Raw genomic sequence first — 18,891 nt, 5'->3', positions numbered from 1 at the left:
TTGTTGAATTTTGTCAAACGCTTTTTCTCCTGTTGAAATGCTCATATGATTTTTTTAAAATTTACATTATTTAATATTTACTGAGCCAAATTTCCTCAATGTTCAAGTACCTGGTGATTTTTAACAACTTGGTTGTTGAATTAACTCTTTCAAGAAATGAACCTAAGCTAAGCAATTCATGAATAAGCTATGTTTCAAACTTGGTACCTTGGTTCTGATATGTATATTTTCTGTGTCTACAGATACTGGTTTGATTATTTCCTGTTTCTTGTTGATGGAGGAGAATCAACTTTCCAAAATTATGCATGATTCTTTTAGAACTTCTTGCTCTCTTATGAGTTTAAAGTAAATCCATTTTCTTTATCTTCTGATTAGTAATCTGTTGGTTGAAAAATATAAAATATTGGTATGGTCTACAAATGTTCTGATACAACTGAATCACCCTATGAGTGACAAAATAAATAAAGTTCAGAAAAATTTACACTATGTTATTCACTGGAATGCAGAAATCATGTTGCAAAAGTGTGTGAGTGAATGAGTGTGTGTGTGCATGCATGTTTTACAGAAGTGCCAAACATTACAGAAGTAATTTCCCCACCTTAACTATTCAAGATAATTGCTCATATCTTAGGATTCCCATGATGAGAAATGAATCAATCTATTTCCTAGATTAAGATCATTACATGTGTTTTTTCACAGACACACACACACACACACTGTATTTTATTTTTACAAGAGATAAATAAACTGACACCAAGCATTGTAAATGGATGACCACAACAAAAGCAACAGTGACTGCATTTACCAAACACGAAACACACTCATACTATGTCATAATATTGACATTCAGTCCAGTAATCCTGCACTGTATCAGCTCCTTTACTTTGCAGTGAAAATTGATTTATATATTTTTTGCCTCTGAGTCCTTGTGGGATTTTTTTTTCATTCAAACAAAGTCACAAAAATTATAATCATCCTCACCAGTTCACTCAGTCCCATGTAATTAATTTTTTTTATCTTGATCTTTTGTTAGCACTTTTATGAATTCATCAGTTTTCCATTAGAGTTCTGAAAATGATTATTCATTCAGTTCAACAGTATAGTCAGTTACCAGAAACCTGTACTTGTCAGAGTTTTTTCCATGAATTCCTTGAAGATGAAACCCTTTTATAGGAACATTTTTTGCAAAAGCATCAGAGTACACCCAGAACTGTCTGTAAATGACAGAAGACTTAAAAATGACCACAGTTAAAGATTTTGATGAAAGTTCATAATAATGCAATTGACAAGGAAATTTAGAGATATACATTTTAAAGTAATAACTAGAATTATGACTTATAACATTATACCAGAACATATAAGATTTTTAGAAATTTCATGTAATGTCTGAACATTTATATTAACATATTTCCATACAAATAACCCAAAGAAAGTTTTGTATTAATTGTGTTTTTTGTTTGTTTTTTTATACTGCAGTTTCTTATTAGTCATCAATTTTATACACATCAGTGTATACATGTCAGTCCCAATCGCCCAATTCAGCACACCACCATCCCCACCCCACTGGGGTTTTCCCCCTTGGTGTCCATACGTTCTCTAAATCTGTGTCTCAACTTCTGCCCTGCAAACTGGTTCATCTGTACCATTTTTCTGGGTTCCACATATATGCGTTGGTATACTTGTTTTTGATATTTGTTTTTCTCTTTCTGACTTAACTTTACACTGTATGACAGTCTCTAGATCCATCCACGTCTCAACAAATGACTCAATTTCGTTCCTTTTTATGGCTGAGTAATATTCCATTGTATATATGTACCACAACTTCTTTATCCATTTGTCTGTCAATGGGCATTTAGGTTGATCCTGTGACCTGACTATTGTAAATAGTGCTGCAGTAAACATTGGGGTGCATGTGTCTTTTTGAATTATGGTTTTCTCTGGGTATATGCCCAGTAGTCAGATTGCTGGATCATATAGTAATTCTATTTTTAGTTTTTTAAGGAACCGCCATACTGTTCTCCATAGTGGCTGTATCAGTTTACATTGCCACCAACAGTGCAAGAGGGTTCCCTTCTCTCCACACCTTCTCCAGCATTTGTTGTTTGTAGATTTTCTGATGATGCCCATTCTAACTGGTGTAAGGTGATAACTCATTGTAGTTTTCATTTGCATTTCTCTAATGATTAGTGAAGTTGAGCAGCTTTTCATGTGCTTCTTGGCCATCTCTATCTTTTCTTTGGAGAAATGTCTATTTAGGTCTTCTGTCCATTTTTGGATTGGGTTGTTTGTTTCTTTAATATTGAGCTGCATGAGCTGTATATATTTTGGAGATTAATCCTTTGTTGATTCGTTTGCAAATATTTTCTCCCATTCTGAGGATTGTTTTTTCGTCTTGTTTATGGTTTCCTTTGCTGTGCAGAAGCTTTCAAGTTTCATTAGGTCCCATTTGTTTATTTTTATTTTTATTTCTATTACTCTAGGAGGTGGATCAAAAAAGATCTTGCTGTGATCTATGTCAGAGAGTGTTCTTCCTATGTTTTCCTCTAAGAGTTTTATAGTGTCTGGTCTTACACTTAGGTCTCTAAACCATTTTGAGTTTCTTTTTGTGTATGGTGTCAGGGAGTGTTCTAATTTCATTTTTTTACATGTAGCTGTCCAGTTTTCCCAGCACCACTTATTGAAGAGACTGTCTTTTCTCCATTGTATATCTTTGCCTCCTTTGTCATAGATTAGTTGACCATAGGTTCATGGGTTTATCTCTGGGCTTTCTATCTTGTTCCATTGATCTGTGTTTCTGTTTTTGTGCCAGTACCATATTGTCTTCATTACTGTAGCTTTGTAGTGTAGTCTGAAGACAGGGAGTCTGATTCCTCCAGCTCTGTTTTTTTCCCTCAAGATTGCTTTGACTATTTGGGGTCTTTTGTGTCTCCGTACAAATTTGAAGATTTTTTTGTTCTGGTTCCGTAAAAAATGCCATTGGTAATTTGATAGGGATTGCATTGAATCTGTAGATTGCTTTGGGTAGTATAGTCATTTTCACAATATTGATTCTTCCGATCCAGGAACATGGTATATTTCTTCATCTGCTGGTATCATCTTTAATTTCTTTCATCAGTGTCTTACAGTTTTCTGCATACAGGTCTTTTGTCTCCTTAGGTCAGTTTATTTCTAGGTATTTTATTCTTTTTGTTGCAGTGGTAAATGGGAGTGTTTCCTTAATTTCTCTTTCAGATTTTTCATCATTAGTGTATAGGAATGCAAGAGATTTTTGTGCATTAATTTAGTATCCTGCAACTTTACCCATTTCATTGTTTAGCTCTAGTAGTTTTCTGGTGGCATTTTTAGGATTCTCTATGTATAGTATCATGTCATCTGCAAACAGTCACAGTTTTACTTCTTTTCCAATTTGTATTCCTTTTGTTTCTTTTACTTCTCTGATTGCCATGGCTAGGACTTCCAAAACTATGTTGAATAATAATTGTGAGAGTGGACATCCTTGTCTCATTCCTGATCTTAGAGGAAATGCTTCCATTTTTTCACCACTGAGAATGATGTTTGCTGTGGGTTTGTTGTACATGGCCTTTATTATGTTGAGGTAGGTTCTCTCTGTGCCCACTTTCTGGAGAGTTTTTATCATAAATGGGTGTTGAATTTTGTCAAAAGCTTTTTCTGCATTGATTGAGATGATCATATGGTTTTTCTTCTTCAATTTGTTAATATGGTGTGTCACATTGATTTGCGTATATTGAAGAATTCTTGCATCCCTGGGATAAATCCCACTTGATCGTGGTGTATGATCCTTTTAATGTGTTGTTGGATTCTGTTTGCTAGTATTTTGTTGAGGATTTTTGCATCTATATTCATCAGTGATATTGGTCTGTAATTTTCTTTTGTTGTAGTATCTTTGTCTGGTTTTGGTATCAGGGTGATGGTGGCCTCATAGAATGAGTTTGGGAATGTTCCTTCCTCTGCAGTTTTTTGGAAGAGTTTGAGAAGGATGGGTGTTAGCTCTTCTGTAAATGTTTGATATAATTCACCTGTGAAGCTATGTGGTGCTGGACTTTTGTTTGTTGGAAGATTTTTATTTTTTAATTGATTTTGTTTTTGTCTGTGTTGGGTCTTCTTTGCTCCGCACGGCTTTCTGTAGTTGTGGCGAGCGGGGGCTACTCTTGGTTATGGTGCGCAGGCTTCTCATTGCGGTGGCTTCTCTCGTTGCGGAGCACGGACTCTAGGCACGTGGGCTTCAGTTGTTGTGGCATGCGGGCTCAGTAGTTGTGGCTTGCAGGCTCTAGAGTGCAGACTCAGTAGTTGTGGTGCACGGGCTTAGTTGCTCCATGGCATGTGGGATCTTCCCGGACCAGGGCTTGAACCCGTGTCCCCTGCATTGGCAGGCGGATTCTTAACCACTGCGCCACCAGGGAAGCCCTGTTGGAAGATTTTTAATCACAGTTTCAATTTCATTACTTGTGATTGGTCTGTTCATATTTTGTGTTTCTTCCTGGTTCAGTCTTGGAAGGTTATACCTTTCTAAGAATTTGTCCATTTCTTGTAGGTTGTCCATTTTATGGCATACAGTTGCTTGTAGTAGTCTCTTAGGATGCTTTGTATTTCTGCGGTGTCTGTTGTAACTTCTTCTTTTTCATTTCTAATTTTATTGATTTGAGTCCTCTTCCTCTTTTTCTTGATGAGTCTGACTAATGGTTTATCAGTTTTGTCTTCTCAGAGAACCAGCTTTTAGTTTTATTGGTCTTTGCTATTGTTTTCTTTGTTTCTATTTCATTTATTTCTGCTCTGATCTTTATGATGTCTTTCCTTCTGCTAACTTCGGGTTTTGTTTGTTCTTCTTTCTCTCGTTCCTTTAGGTGTAAGGTTAGATTGTTTCCTTGAGATATTTCTTGTTTCTTTAGGTAGGCTTGTATAGCTATAAACTTCCCTGTTAGAATTGCTTTTGCTGCATCCAGTAGGTTTTGGATTGTCGTGTTTTCATTGTCATTTGTCTCTAGATATTTTTTGATTTCCTCTTTGATTTCTTCAGTGATCTCTTGGTTATTTCGTAACGTATTGTTTAGCCTCCATGTGTTTGTGTTTTTTACGTTTTTTTCCCTGTAATTCATTTCTAATCTCATAGCGCTGTGGTCGGAAAAGACGCCTGATATGATTTCAGTTTTCTTAAATTTACTGAGGCTTGATTTGTGACCCAAGATGTGATCTATCCTGGAGAATGTTTCGTGCGCACTTGAGAAGAAAGTGTAATCTGCTGTTTTTGGTTGGAATGTCCTATAAATATCAGTTAGGTCTATCTGGTGTATTGTGTCATTAAAGCTTCTGTTTATTTATTTATTTTTATTTTGGATGATCTGTCCATTGGTGTAAATGAGGTGTTAAAAGACCCCCACTATTATTGTGTTACTGTCGATTTCCTCTCTTGCAGCTGTTAGCAGTTGCCTTATGTATTGAGGTGCTCCTATGTTGGGTGCATATATGTTTATAATTGTCATATCTTCTTCTTGGATTGATCCCTTGATCATTTTGTAGTGTCCTTCCTTGTCTCTTGTAACATTCTTTATTTTAAAGTCTATTTTATCTGATATGAGTATAGCTACTCCAGCTTTCTTTAGATTTCCATTTGCATGGAATATCTTTTTCCATCCCTTCACTTTCAGTCGGTATGTGTCCCTAGGTCTGAAGTGGATCTCTTGTAGACAGCGTATATATGGGTCTTGTTTTTGTATCCATTCAGTGAGCCTGTGTCTTTTGGTTGGAGCATTTAATCCATTCAGGTTTAAGGTAATTATCGATATGTGTCTTCCTATGACCATTTTCTTAATTGTTATGGGTTTGTTTTTGTAGGTCCTTTTCTTCTCTTGTGTTTCCCACTTAGAGAAGTTCCTTTAGCATTTGTTGTAGAGCTGGTTTGGTGGTGCTGAATCCCCTTAGCTTTTGCTTGTCTGTAAAGCTTTTGATTTCTCTATCGAATCTGAATGAGATTCTTGCTGGGTAGAAGAAATCTTGGTTGTAGGTTCTTCCCTTTCATCACTTGAAATATATCATGCCACTGCCTTCTGGCTTGTAGAGTTTCTGCTGAGAAATCAGCTGTTAACCTTATGGGAGTTCCCTTGTATGTTATTTGTTGTTTTTGCCTTGCTGCTTTCAATAATTTTTCTTTGCCTTTAATTTTTGCCAGTTTGATTACTGTGTGTCTCAGCGTGTTTCTCCTTGGGTTTATCCTGTATGGGACTCGCTGCACTTCCTGGACTTGGGTGGCTATGTCCTTTCCCATGTTAGGGAAGTTTTTGACTATAATCTGTTCAAATATTTTCTCAGGTTCTTTCTCTCTCTCTTCTCCTTCTGGGACCCCTATGATGCGAATGTTGCATTTAATGTTGTCCCAGAGGTCTCTTAGGCTGTCTTCATTTCTTTTCCTTGTTTTTTCTTTAGTCTATTCCGCAGCAGTGAATTCCACCATTCTGTCTTGCAGGTCACTTATCCGTTCTTCTGCCTCAGTTATTCTGCTATTGATTCCTTTTAGTGTAGTTTTCATTTCAGTTTTGTATTGTTCATCTTTGTTTGTTCTTTAATTCTTCTAGGTCTTTGTTAAACATTTCTTGCATCTTCTAAAATCTTTGCCTCCATTCTTTTTCTGAGGTCCTGGATTATCTTCACTATTGTTATTCTGAGTTCTTTTTCTGGAAGGTTGCCTATCTGCACTTCATTTAGTTGTTTTTCTGGGGTTTTATCTTGTTCCTTCATCTGGTATATAGCCTTTTGCCTTTTCATTTTGTCTGTCTTTCTGTGAATGTGGTTTTTGTTCCACAGGCTGCAGGATTGTACTTCTTCTTTCTTCTGCTGTCTGCCCTCTGGTGGATGAGGCTATCTAAGAGGCTTGATGGGAGGACTGGTGGTGGGTAGAGCTGACTGTTGCTCTTGTGGGCAGAGCTCAGTAAAACTTTAATCCACTTGACTGTTGATGGGTAGGGCTGGGTTCCCTCCCTGTTGGTTGTATGGCCTGACAACCCAGCACTGGAGCCTACCTGGGCTCTTTGGTGGGGCTGATGACAGACTCTGGGAGGGCTCCCGCAAAGGAGTACGTCCCAGAACTTCTGCTGCCAGTGTCCTTGTTCCCACGATGAGCCACAGCCACCCCCCACCTCTGCAGGAGACCCTCCAACACTAGCAGGTAGGTCTGGTTCAGTCTCCTTGGGGGTCACTGCTGCTTCCCCTGGGTCCCGATGCTCACACTACTTTGTGTGTGCCCTCCAAGAGTGGAGTCTCTGTTTCCCCAGTCCTGTTGAAGTCCTGCAATCAATTCCTGCTAGGCGTCAAAGTCTGATTCTCTAGGAATTCCTCCTCCTGTTGCCGGACCCCCAGGTTGGGAAGCCTGACGTGGGGCTCAGAACCTTCACTACAGTGAGTGGACTTCTGTGGCATAAGTGTTCGCCAGTCTGTGAGTCACCCACACACCAGTTATGGGATTTGATTTTACTGTGATTGCGCCCCTCCTACCGTCTCACTGTGGCTTCTCCTTTGTCTTTGAATGTGGGGTATCTTTTTTGGTGAGTTCCAGTGTCTTCCTGTCGATGATTGTCCAGCAGGTAGTTGTGATTCTGATGTTCTCGCAAGAGGGAGTGAGAGCACGTCCTTCTACTCCGCCATCTTGGTTGCTCCCCTTGCTCATGTGATTTTTATTCCTCATTTTGTTAATGTGGCATCACATTGGTTTTTGGATAAGTTTGATTTGTTGAACCATCTTTGTATCCCTGGAATAAATCCCACTTGATTTGCTAGTATTTTGCTGAGGATTTTTGTATCTGTGTTCATCAGGGATATCGGCCTCTAGCTTTGTTTTTTTCCATTTGGTGTCTTTGTCTGTTTTGGTATCAGGGTAATGCTGGCCTTGTAAAAAAGTTTGGAAGTGTTCCCTATTCTTATGTTTTTTTGGAAGACTTTGAGGAGGATTGGTAGTCTTTGAATTTTTGGTAGGATTCACCAGTGAAGCCGTCTGGTCCTGGATTTTTGTTTGCTGTGAAGTTTGTGATTACTAATTCAGTCTCCATACCAGTACAGGTGTACCTCATTTTATTGTGCTTTGCTGTATTGCACTTTGCAGATGTTGCTTTTTTTTTTTAACAAATTGAAGGTTTATGACTACCCTGTGTCTATTGGCACCATTGTTCCAACTGCATTATTTTCAAATTAAGGAATGTACATTGATTTTTTTTTTTTTTTTTTTTTTTTTTGCGGTATGCGGGCCTCTCACTGCTGTGGCCTCTTCCGTTGCAGAGCACAGGCTCCGTACGTGCAGGCTCAGCAGCCATGGCTTACGGGCCTACCCGCTCCACGGCATGTGGGATCTTCCCGGACCGGGGCACGAACCCGTGTCCCCTGCGTTGGCAGGTGGACTCTCAACCACTGCGCCACCAGGGAAGCCCTACATTGTTTTTTTTAGACATAATGTTATTGCACACTTAATAGACAACAGTGTAGTGTAAACGTAACTTTTATTTATTTATCTTAAAAATATTTATTTATTTGGCTGCGCTGGGTCTTAGTTGTGGCATGTGGGATCTTTGTTTCCGCGGGTGGGATCTTTTAGTTGCAGCTTGTGGGACCTTTTTTAGCTGCAGTATGCGGGCTCTTAGTTGCAGCATGTGGGATCTAGTTCCCTGACCAGGGATCGAACATGGGCCCCCTGCGTTGGGAGCTCGGGGTCTTAACCATTGGACTACCAGGGAAGTCCCAACATAACTTTCACATGTATTGGGAAGCCAAAAAATTTGTGTGACTCATTTTATTCCAGTATTCACTTTATTGCGGTGGCCTGGAACTGAGCTTGCAATATCTCCGAGATATGTCTGTGATTGGTTTGTTCAGATTTTCTGTTTTTTCGTAATTTGGTCTTAGACAGTTTTGTGTTTCTAGGAATTTATCTATTTCTTCTAGGTTGCCCAATTTGTTGGCATATAATTGTTCATAATAGTTTCTTATTATCCTTTGTATTTCTGTGTTACCAGTTGGAACATCTTTTCGTTTTTGGTTTCTGTGTGTTTTTTGTTTTTGCAGTTGGTTAGTTCCCCAACCAGGGATTGAACCTGGGCCACGTTGTTAAGACTTGTTTTGTGGTCTGACATACGATCTGTCCTGGAGAATGTTCCATGAACACTTGAAGAATGTGTATTTTGTTGCTTTTGGATGGAATGTTCTGTATATATTTGTTCCGTCTTGTCTAATATGTCATTTAGGGCCTGTGTTTCCCTACTGTTGTTTTGGTCTGGATGATCTATCTATTGATGTAAATGGGGTTTTAAAGGCTCCTGTAATTACATTGCTGTCTGTTTCTTCTTTTAGGTCTCTTAATATTTGCCTTATATATTTAGGTGCTCCTGGAGTTAAAATTCATGAAGAGTGTTAAGTTAACCTTTTCTGTCCTAAGTTTCCTGATAAACTTTAAGAAGAAAATAAATAAAATTTACTTTATTTGTTTGGGTTAGTACCCAAAATAGATATATTCTTGGCTTAAACATTATTTGAATTGTGATATCACTCATAAAGACCTATATTGTCTTTTATCTTTTTGTTGTTGTTGTTGAGGTGTAGTTGTTTTACAGTGTTGTGTTAGTTTCTACTGTACAGTGAAGTGGAGATCCCTGTGCTATACAGCAGGTTCTTATTAGTTGTGTATTTTATACATATTAGTGTATATATGTCACTCCCAATCTCCCAATTCATCCCCCACCCCCACTTTGCCCCCTTGGTGTCCATACGTTTGTTCTCTACATCTGTGTCTCAGTTTCTGCCCTGCAGAACGGTTCATCTGTACCATTTTTCTAGGTTCCACATATGTGTGTTAATATGTGATATTTGTTTTTCTCTTTCTGACTTACTTCACTCTAGATCCATCCAGTCTCTAGATCCATCCACGTCTCAGCAAATGACCCAATTTCGTTCCTTTTTATGGCTAATATTCCATTGTATGTATGTATCACATCTTCTTTATCCCACATCTTCTTTATCCATTCGTCTGTCGATGGGTATTTAGGTTGCTTCCATGACCTGGGTAAATAGTAAATAGTGCTGCAGTGAACATTGGGGTGCATGTGTCTTTTTGAATTACTGTTTTCTCTGGGTATATGCCCAGTGGTGGGATTGCTGGGTCATACGGTAAATCTATTTTTAGTTTTTTAAGGAACGTCTGTACTGTTCTCCATAGTGGCTGTATCAATTTACATTCCCACCAGCAGTGCAAAAGGGTTGCCTTTTTTCCACACCCTCTCCAGCATTTGTTGTCTTTTATCATTTTTGAACGAAGTATTGAGATAAAACCTTCCCCATAAAATTTTAGTGCATCTTGAAGTAATTGGCAGAAGAGAAACATGTTTTCAGAATTATAAAATATCAGTGCCCAAACTTTTAGAATCCCTAACGAACGTTCCCATTTCAGTTGCTTCTTGTTCCTGTTTTATTTTGAATCACCAAAGAAGCATATGGATTTAATACTTTTAATGCTGTGATTCTGCCAAGAACAGTATTTAAAGAGATCAATTTTAATATTAGAGACCTTTAAAGATTGTTTTAAAAATAAGAATTACTACAAAAATAAGCTTCATACAGTATCTTTAGTTGGAAAAGAATGCAGTTTAGTCTAATCTCCCCAATCACATTGTAAGCTTTATGGTGGTAGATAACCTCTGCTGCTTTTACTGTCTTTTAACTCATTTAATTTTCACAACATTCTCATTTTAAAGATGAGAAAACTTGGGCAGGAAGTTAAGAAAGCCAAGTTCAGGTGTCTAATAAGTGTTCAAGCTGAGATTTGAACCTAGGCAGTTGGCATGTGCTGGGTGTCTAACAAGAACTTGGTGTAGGACCTGTATTTTTTAATAGGGAATTTGATTGCTGTGGTGCCAGATAACCTAAAGTAGGTGTGTGTTTTAAAATGAAATGTAACTCCTGAGTTGGCAGCGTGATCAGAGATTGGATTTTACATGGGGAAGTTTTTGGGGAGTTGGAAGAGCCATGAGGTCCTGTTCCTACCACTTGAGAACTTTTTGTTTCTTTGGTGTTCAAGAAAAAGTTTATTCTCACACCATAGACAAAAATAAACTCAAAATAGCTTTAAGACTTAAACATAAGACGTGACACCACAAAACTCCTAGAAGAGAACATAGGCAAAACATTCGCTGAAGTGGCAGTGTTTTCCTAGGGCAGTCTCCCAAGGCAATAGAAATAAAAGCAAAAATAAACAAATGGGACTTAATCACACAGAAGCTTTTGCGTAGCTAAGGATGTCATAACCAAGATGAAAAGACAGCCTACAGAATGAGAGAAAATACTTACAAACTATGCGACTTAGAAGGGCTTAATTTCCAAAATAATTAAACAGCTGATGCAACTCAATAACAAAAAACTAAACAACCCAATCAAAAAATGGGCAGAAGACCCAAATAGACAGTTCTCCAAAGAAGACATATAGACGGCCAATAGGCACATGTAAAGATGCTCAACATCACTAATTATTAGAAAAATGCAAATCAAAACCATAATGAGGTACCACCTAACACCAGTCAGAATGGCCATCATTAAAAAGTATACAAATAACAAATGCTGGAGAGGATGTAGAGAAAAGGGAATCCTTCTGCACTGTTGGTAGGAATGTAAGTTGGTGCAGCTACTATGGAAAACAGTATGGAGGTTTCTTGAACTAAAAATAGAGTTAACATATGATCCAGCAATCCCACTTCTGGGCATATATCTGGGCAAAACTCCAATTCAAAAAGATATATGCACCCCTATGTTCATAGCAGCACTATTCACAGTAGCCGAGACATGGAAACAACTTACATGTCCATCGACAGATGAATGGATAAGGATGTGGTATTATATATACACATGGAATATTACTCAGCCATAAAAAAGTGAAATAATGCCATTTGCAGCAACGTAGATGTACCTCAAGATTATCATACTTAAGTGAAGTAAGTCAGAGGAAGACAAATACCATATGGTATCACTTATATGTGGAATCTAAAATATGATACAAATGATGAACCTATTAACAAAATAGAAACAGACTCACGGACATAGAAAACAAATTTATGGTTACCAAAGGGGAAAGAGGGTGGGGAAGGTTGGGATTAGCAGACACACACTAGTATACATAAAATAGGTAACCAACAAAGACCTACTGTATATTCAATATCCTGTAATAAAGTAATGGAAAAGAATATGAAAAAGAAAAAAATTTATTCTACTATTGTGGAACTTGAAGTTTAACTAGGGAGCTTCGTAAATATAGTACAAGGTAGAAAATGATTAATGTCATTGGACAGAGAGACTAGAGGCAGTGTTAGAATAAGGTAACCTCAGAGAGCATCTCATCCTGGCTTCTCAAAGTGTGTCCAAGAGCCAGTAGCTTCAGCTTCACCTGGGTAGAATCTCAAGCCCTTCTGAATCAGTGTGCATTTTAACCAGATTACCCAGTGATTTGGATTCCATTAAAACTTGAGAAGCACACATCTAACTCCATCATTTTACAGGTGAGGGAACAGGCCCTGAAGGATGAGATAACTTGGCTGGTTTAGTGGGATTACAGAACTTGAGCCCAGTGCCCCAGGTTCTTGGTAGGGCTATGTCTGCACTGTGCCATCCTAGTTAGGAAGTACTTTGGGATTTCAGAGAAGGTTGTCTCTTAAATAGGGCTTCTTTCAAAGCTTAGAAAGGTAAAGGCATATGCAGATTCTTTCATTATTTTTTTTCCCCTGTGCCTAGAACCTTGTTGATTGTCACTTGCTTTAGCTATATGCTCAGAATACATTCCTTAGAGGAATCATGTTGATCATAACTTACCTTTCTTGATTATGTACATTCTCTCCCCAAAAGATCTGTATCGTTTCTGGATACTATATAATACTCCTGTGTTAAGAACATGTTTTTTATTCAAATCCAGGACTCCATGGTTAAAATTATATTTTAAGCCCTTAGTCATTTCTGGTTATCCATTATTATTTTTAGGAATAAATTGAGACTTAGAGAAAAAGTTTGTTTAATTACTATTTGAAGAATAAAAAGCCTCTGAAACAATTGAAAGGAATAATCTTTCTTTTAAGAATGTTGCTTGCCTCTTCCTTACAAAAATAGAAACGGGGAAAATGTAAACAGCATGCATTGCTAGAAGTGTACTGTTCCCTACTTTTGTCTTCACCTCTGTTTTACACTGAGCATGATTTGTAAACTTGCAAATATTTCTAATCTCAGTTACAAAAGTGATTTTCTGAAATATTTTTATGAGGCATCAGTGGCACATTTTTTGAAAAGCATTCAACACAAATCATTTCACACCTGACACACAGATTTGATTTTTGCTTTTTAAAAAGAAACTGAGGTAAAGTACACATAAAATTTTCTGTCTTTAAATTTTTAATTAAAAATAATTTTGGGTCGCATCATGTGGCTTGCAGGAAGTTCAGTTCCCCGACCAGGGATTGAACCTGGGCCATGGCAGTGAAAGTGCCGAATCCCAACCACTAGACCATCAGGGAACTCCCAAATTTGCCATCTATAATTTTTAAGTGTACAGTTCAGTAGTGTTAAGAATATTCACATTGTTATGCAGCAGATCTCCAGAACTTTTTCATCTTGTAAATCTGAAACTCTACACTCATTGAACAGCAACTCCCCACTTTTCTCTCCCCCGAGTGTCTGGCAACTATCCTTTCTACTTTCAGTTTCTGTGAGTTTGACTACTTTAGATACCTCATTAAGTGGGATCATACAGTATTTGTCTTTCTGCAAGTGGCTCATTATATATTTCATTATTAGTTTAAAGTTCTCAAAGTTCACGCTGTAGCATGTGTCAGTTTCCTCCCTCTTCAGGCTGAGTAATTTTACATTGTGTGTATGTACCACATTTTGTTCATTCATCTATTGATGGATGCTTAGGTTGCTTCCACCTTTTGATTATTCTGAATAATGCTGCTGTGAACATAGGTGTATAGTGCTTTTTCACTTTAAGCAGCTTTGCTAAATTATCTGTGAGTTTGTTAGTGAGGAAAACATCACACTAGTTAGAAGACTTCAGCTGACCATTGCTTTCTCCTTGTCTGCTAACTGTATAACCTTATGTAAGATATGTGACCACTGTGAGTCTATGGACCTCCTTATGTAAGAGATGAAACACATTCACAAAATTGTAATAGTTCTGAAATGTAACACAGATGTAAGGAGACCAATGACTATTTATTTAATCCATTTGCTTTCAGTACTTTGAGTTTGTTGTTTTGGTGAGTTGTATCTGAAAAGATCTCCACCATAACATTAAATATTGGTATCATTAATTCCTCAACTGTATAATGTACAAACTTTTTATCTTGAAAACATAAATAGCAACTTTAATGTTGAAAAGGAAGAATGAGTTAAAAACCAAGAAAATATACATTTTGAGTAACAATTTGATGATGGCCCTTGGCTTATCTCTGAAGAATGTTCCCTGAAGGAGTTGGTGCCTAGTGTTAACCTCGATTGTTTATTAGTGGAGTTGAGAGAAGTTGCCAGTCCTTTCAGATACTACCCATTAGGTTTCCCCAGTTTTAGATACAGCCATAATGGTTTGATGTGTGGCAACAAACAGCATTATATCTTCTTAAAAGTTTTTTTTTTTTTTTTTTTTTTAAGTAAGAGGAACTCAGGAATGTTTGTCTTCTAGGCTCATCAACAGAGCAGACGAGCAGATCGTTTAGTAGCTGCAGGGAAATACGAAGAGGCTATTTCTTGTCACAAAAAGGCTGCAGGTAAGTATTCTTTTTAAGAAATACTGAGTCTAAAACTGCAGGGCAGTTTCTTTTTTCCAGTATCTCTCAACACGTTATTTAGAATGAAAGTCACAAGAGTAATGATGTGTTGTTGCCCTACATGTACCAGGTTGATACTACTGACCCACTGGAACACAGCTTGGATTATTTTTCAAGTGAGTGTGTTAGATTTTCCAGCTCCTCCTAACCCAGTCTTTCTAAATCAAGAAGATTGCATATGCCGTATTCATAAATGATTCCTGGACACAGCTTCCTGAGCCTGAAGATCCCCAAAGACAGAAGTGATTCCAAGAAGTGTCTGTCAGTTCATCTTAGTTGTTATAGAGAAGGAGTCTGGATTTCAAATATTTAGCTTTTCTGGGTTTTGAAAGTAATAACTAATTTAATTCCAGCCATTAATTTTCACTGAGTTTCTGTTTTCTAAGATGCTGATAATACAAAATCCATTGAAACTCTTTCCTGTGGCCTTTCTTTAGCTTCCCTTCTGAATGTTTCGTCTATACATTCATGCCTATAGTACCATGCTGCTGATGACCTTCTTTTAGGTATGAAGTTTAGAATTACTGGATTCTTACCAAACACCTAATTTTATCCCAGTCATACAAGCTAGCATATGTTGAACTCAGAAATAGATCTTCAGGGTCTGTTTGTACAGACTGGTTTCTGTTAGCTGAGTAGCCTAAAAGCTTCGGGGCGGGGGTGCTTCATCCTACAGTGGAGTGGCTGCCTGTCTTAGAGCGAGCCCCGTACTCTTTCCGCTGGAGGAAGGCGCTTTCCTCCCCTCTAGGCCAGTACCATGATCCAAGTCCTGCTTTTTCCTGGCAGAGGCTGCCCCTCCTGATAAGTCCTTCTGTGTCAGTGATTTTTGCCTACAAGTCAGTAATTTTCAGAGAAAATTTCATGTCTTATTTTTGAAGAGTTAGTTTTGCTACTGAAGTGTACCCCTTCAGCTGTAGGGCTGAATGCATTGTATATATCCCATAAATCTCTGTGGATTTTATGGTGAATTTTATGGGAGCTTTAGACAGCATTAAACTTGGCAGCTAGTGCTCTTTAAATCTTTCATAAGCCACATTTTGTTATGAATCAAATTGTTAAATTTGTAGTCACTATAAAAAAAAGTGTACTATACTATTTTTAAAAAAAACATGAATGCTGCAGTGAAATGCTACATTTAGTTAAATAATCCAGAGTGGTCATGGTTACACATAAATAACAGACTGATCAGCATTAGGTTGTGTGTTAATTGGTAGGATACTCTGCCCCCGCCCCTCGCCGAGAAGGAAGGATTTATTACTTGCAGCAAGTAAGGAGAACATTTGCTTTCCCAAAGCAGTGTCTCTGGATTGGTAGGATATTCTGAATACATAAAAGAGAGAGGAGTTTCTTTCATTCCTAGCCTGCATCCCTGTCTTTATTTGAAGACTTAAAATTAATGTTGGGCTTTTAAATTCTTCTCTCCCTTTCTCTGTATCTAAAGAAAAGATGAAGGCAGTCTGTTGGATCCCATTAGCTCTAATTATGGAGGTACAACTTTAAGTGTGATTAGTTAATCCCACCCAGCGGATTTGATTTGGAGTTTAGACTTGGTTAAAAATAGCCTTGTGTTGTGTTTCAGAGTAGAGTTGTGAATGTAGTGCTAGTTAGAAAATTAATGTGGTTAGAATGAGCTCAGTGTTTTCTAAATTGACTTACATCTAGGGCTCGAACAGAGGTGTTTTGGGAGGTATGGATGTAAATGTATCCTGAGAGGAAGGAACTTAGTATTTGGAAATCATTTTAGAGACAAAACAGGGAAAGGTCATCATCTGAGAAAGACTGGTGGGATGAAAGCCTGAAATGAGAGAATTTAAGGGCAAAATAAGGGGCCTCTGTTCAAGATCAGAGGAGATTCTGAGACAGTTTACCCGAGACTACACAGCTAAGGACTCATATCCTCTACACTTTGTAGTGTTCTGATAGTGTTTTGTAAATATGTAGAAATAAAGAGGTTACTTGATAAACTGAGATACCCAACCCAGAAGGAGAAAGCTGTCTACATCTGGCAGGAGGTGGGGAGGAGGAGGTGTATGCATTTTTACCGCTCTATATTGAAAAAAAGTTAAGAAGCCATAAACTACCAAGAATTCAGCATTATTGCTTTAAACCCTATTGCTTTAAACCCTTGATTAGCAGCTGTAACTGGTTTTCTGTAACTCTCCCTTATCAGTCTTTTTTTTAAAAATAAATTTATTTTATTTTTGGCTGCGTTGGGTCTTTGTTGCTGCACACGGGCTTTCTCTAATTGCAGCGAATGGGGGCTACTCTTTGTTGCAGTGCGTGGGCTTCTCATCGCGGTGGCTTCTCTTGTTGCGGAGCATGGGCTCTAGGCACGTGGGCTTCAGTAGTTGTGGCGCTCGGGCTCAGTAGCTGTGGCGCACGGGCTTAGCTGCTCTGTGGCATGTGGGATCCTCCTGGACCAGGACTTGAACCCGTGTCCCCTGCATTGGCAGGCGGATTCTTAACCACTGCACCACCAGGGAAGTCCTCCCTTACCAGTCTTAATGCAATCCAGTTTCTAAGTGGATTTCGTTTCTTTCACAGACAGGAAAAAGAGCAAAAGCTTAAATGGGAAGTTAATCATAGGCATTAACAATGCTTAGAGCTCAAAATGAACTTTTCAGAAGATGAGCAGACCTCAGAGTACATTGTTTATATGTATTTGATAGTAAATGTTATTATTTTAAGAAGTGATAGATTCTTCAGATTTTCTTAATTCCTTTTCTTCATCATTTACTTAGTATTTACTTCAGATATTAGCCTTGTATCATAATTGAAGAAAGCAGTTTAACCACATTGCTAAATATTTCTGAGATAAGTATTCCCTGCCTACATTTCTGTCTTGGGCATTTGTTCCTGTTGTGGCTCTGGGGGTAAACTCATTACCATGCAGTCAGATTAAAAATTTTTTTTTCTTTTAAAATAACTTTTCTTTTAAGACCCAGATTTTAAGATTGGGAAATAATTTAAATGACAGTGTGACTCTTTTTGAATTCTCTAAGCTTTGGGAACTCAGTGTCCTTGGGTATCTTCTTCTGTCATGTTATAGTTTCAAGGTTCTACAAAGGGAGGCACTGCATTTGGGTTAAGCTTGGTTTTGTAAAACTGTTCTATGTGTTAAGAAACTGGATTTAAAGCAAACTGTATTTCAGACAGGGAGGCAAATGTACACAGAATAATGGGAGGGATGTCTGGGGAAATCCACACAATCACAGTAAGAGATAGAATGTCTCAACAGACTTACACATGAACAAAAGGAAAAGAAGTCGTCTGTATGCAGTTATACAGACTTAATAAGACAAAAAGTTGAGGGGAAAATGTAGGTATGGCTGGAGCATAGGCCATATAACCAACTCTGTTTTCTGATGTGGAGGGAGCATCCAATTAGTCTGTCTTGAAGACTGTGATAGAACCTGGCAGACAACAGTTCTAAGTGATGAACTCAGGAAATCATTAAAATATTTGGATTAAGATTAGACAGAAAGCAGTGCCTGTAGTATTGGAGAAAAAGCAAGAAGGAAGTTAATGTATGAGAGATGCCAAAAAGTTTATAGTGAGCAAGAGATAAAAAATGGGGATTAATTGGACATGACCTATTATTAATAATACTTGTTATTTATACCCTATCTTGTTCCAGCAAGATATAAAAGGGCTTACAGAGGAATACAACAAAATATAAAATCCATAGAAAGATAAAATGGGGGAGGACTGGTAGTTCACAAAATGCATCATGGGTTCTTGAAGGGGAACATGGCCTTCAGCGTTCTAGCAGTCAGCTTAGAGAGGAAAGTTATGGATTTTTACAGTGACATTTTCATAAATGTCCTAATACTGCCTGCAGCTACTTATTATAAATATGTCAATGAGTTCTTTGGGCTTTTATCTACCAGATTCACAGTAGGCTGATAGTATAGCTCAGAAACAATTCAATAAAAGTAGTTCTGTAGGAGACCAAAATGATAGTTTAGGTATTCATGTGGGTAAAAAGTCATTGATAGTCAATATCTTGATATTTTTGTGAGCATAATTTGAGTAATAGGATTTTGAT

The 18,891-nt window shown here is 37.8% G+C and overlaps 1 protein-coding gene across 5 annotated transcripts in view; it reads left to right on the top strand.

Moving 5' to 3' along the window:
- The window catches only part of NRBF2 (nuclear receptor binding factor 2), a 74,189-nt gene that overhangs the window by 26,277 nt on the left and 29,021 nt on the right, over positions 1–18,891 (top strand). For 4 of the 5 annotated variants that reach the window (XM_079900222.1, XM_079900221.1, XM_079900224.1 and 1 more), the window contains exon 2: positions 14,699–14,783. The exons of the other annotated variant lie outside the window; for it this stretch is intronic. In XM_079900222.1, coding sequence (XP_079756348.1) covers positions 14,699–14,783 — 85 coding nt within the window. The remainder of the gene's footprint in view (positions 1–14,698; positions 14,784–18,891) is intronic. 5 annotated transcript variants of the gene reach the window in all.

This window comes from Stenella coeruleoalba (assembly GCF_951394435.1).
Source record: "Stenella coeruleoalba genome assembly, chromosome: 16".
NCBI lineage: Eukaryota > Metazoa > Chordata > Mammalia > Artiodactyla > Delphinidae > Stenella > Stenella coeruleoalba.
The sequence above is the reverse complement of the archived record's forward strand: the minus strand, read 5'-3'. Positions and strand labels throughout refer to the sequence as shown.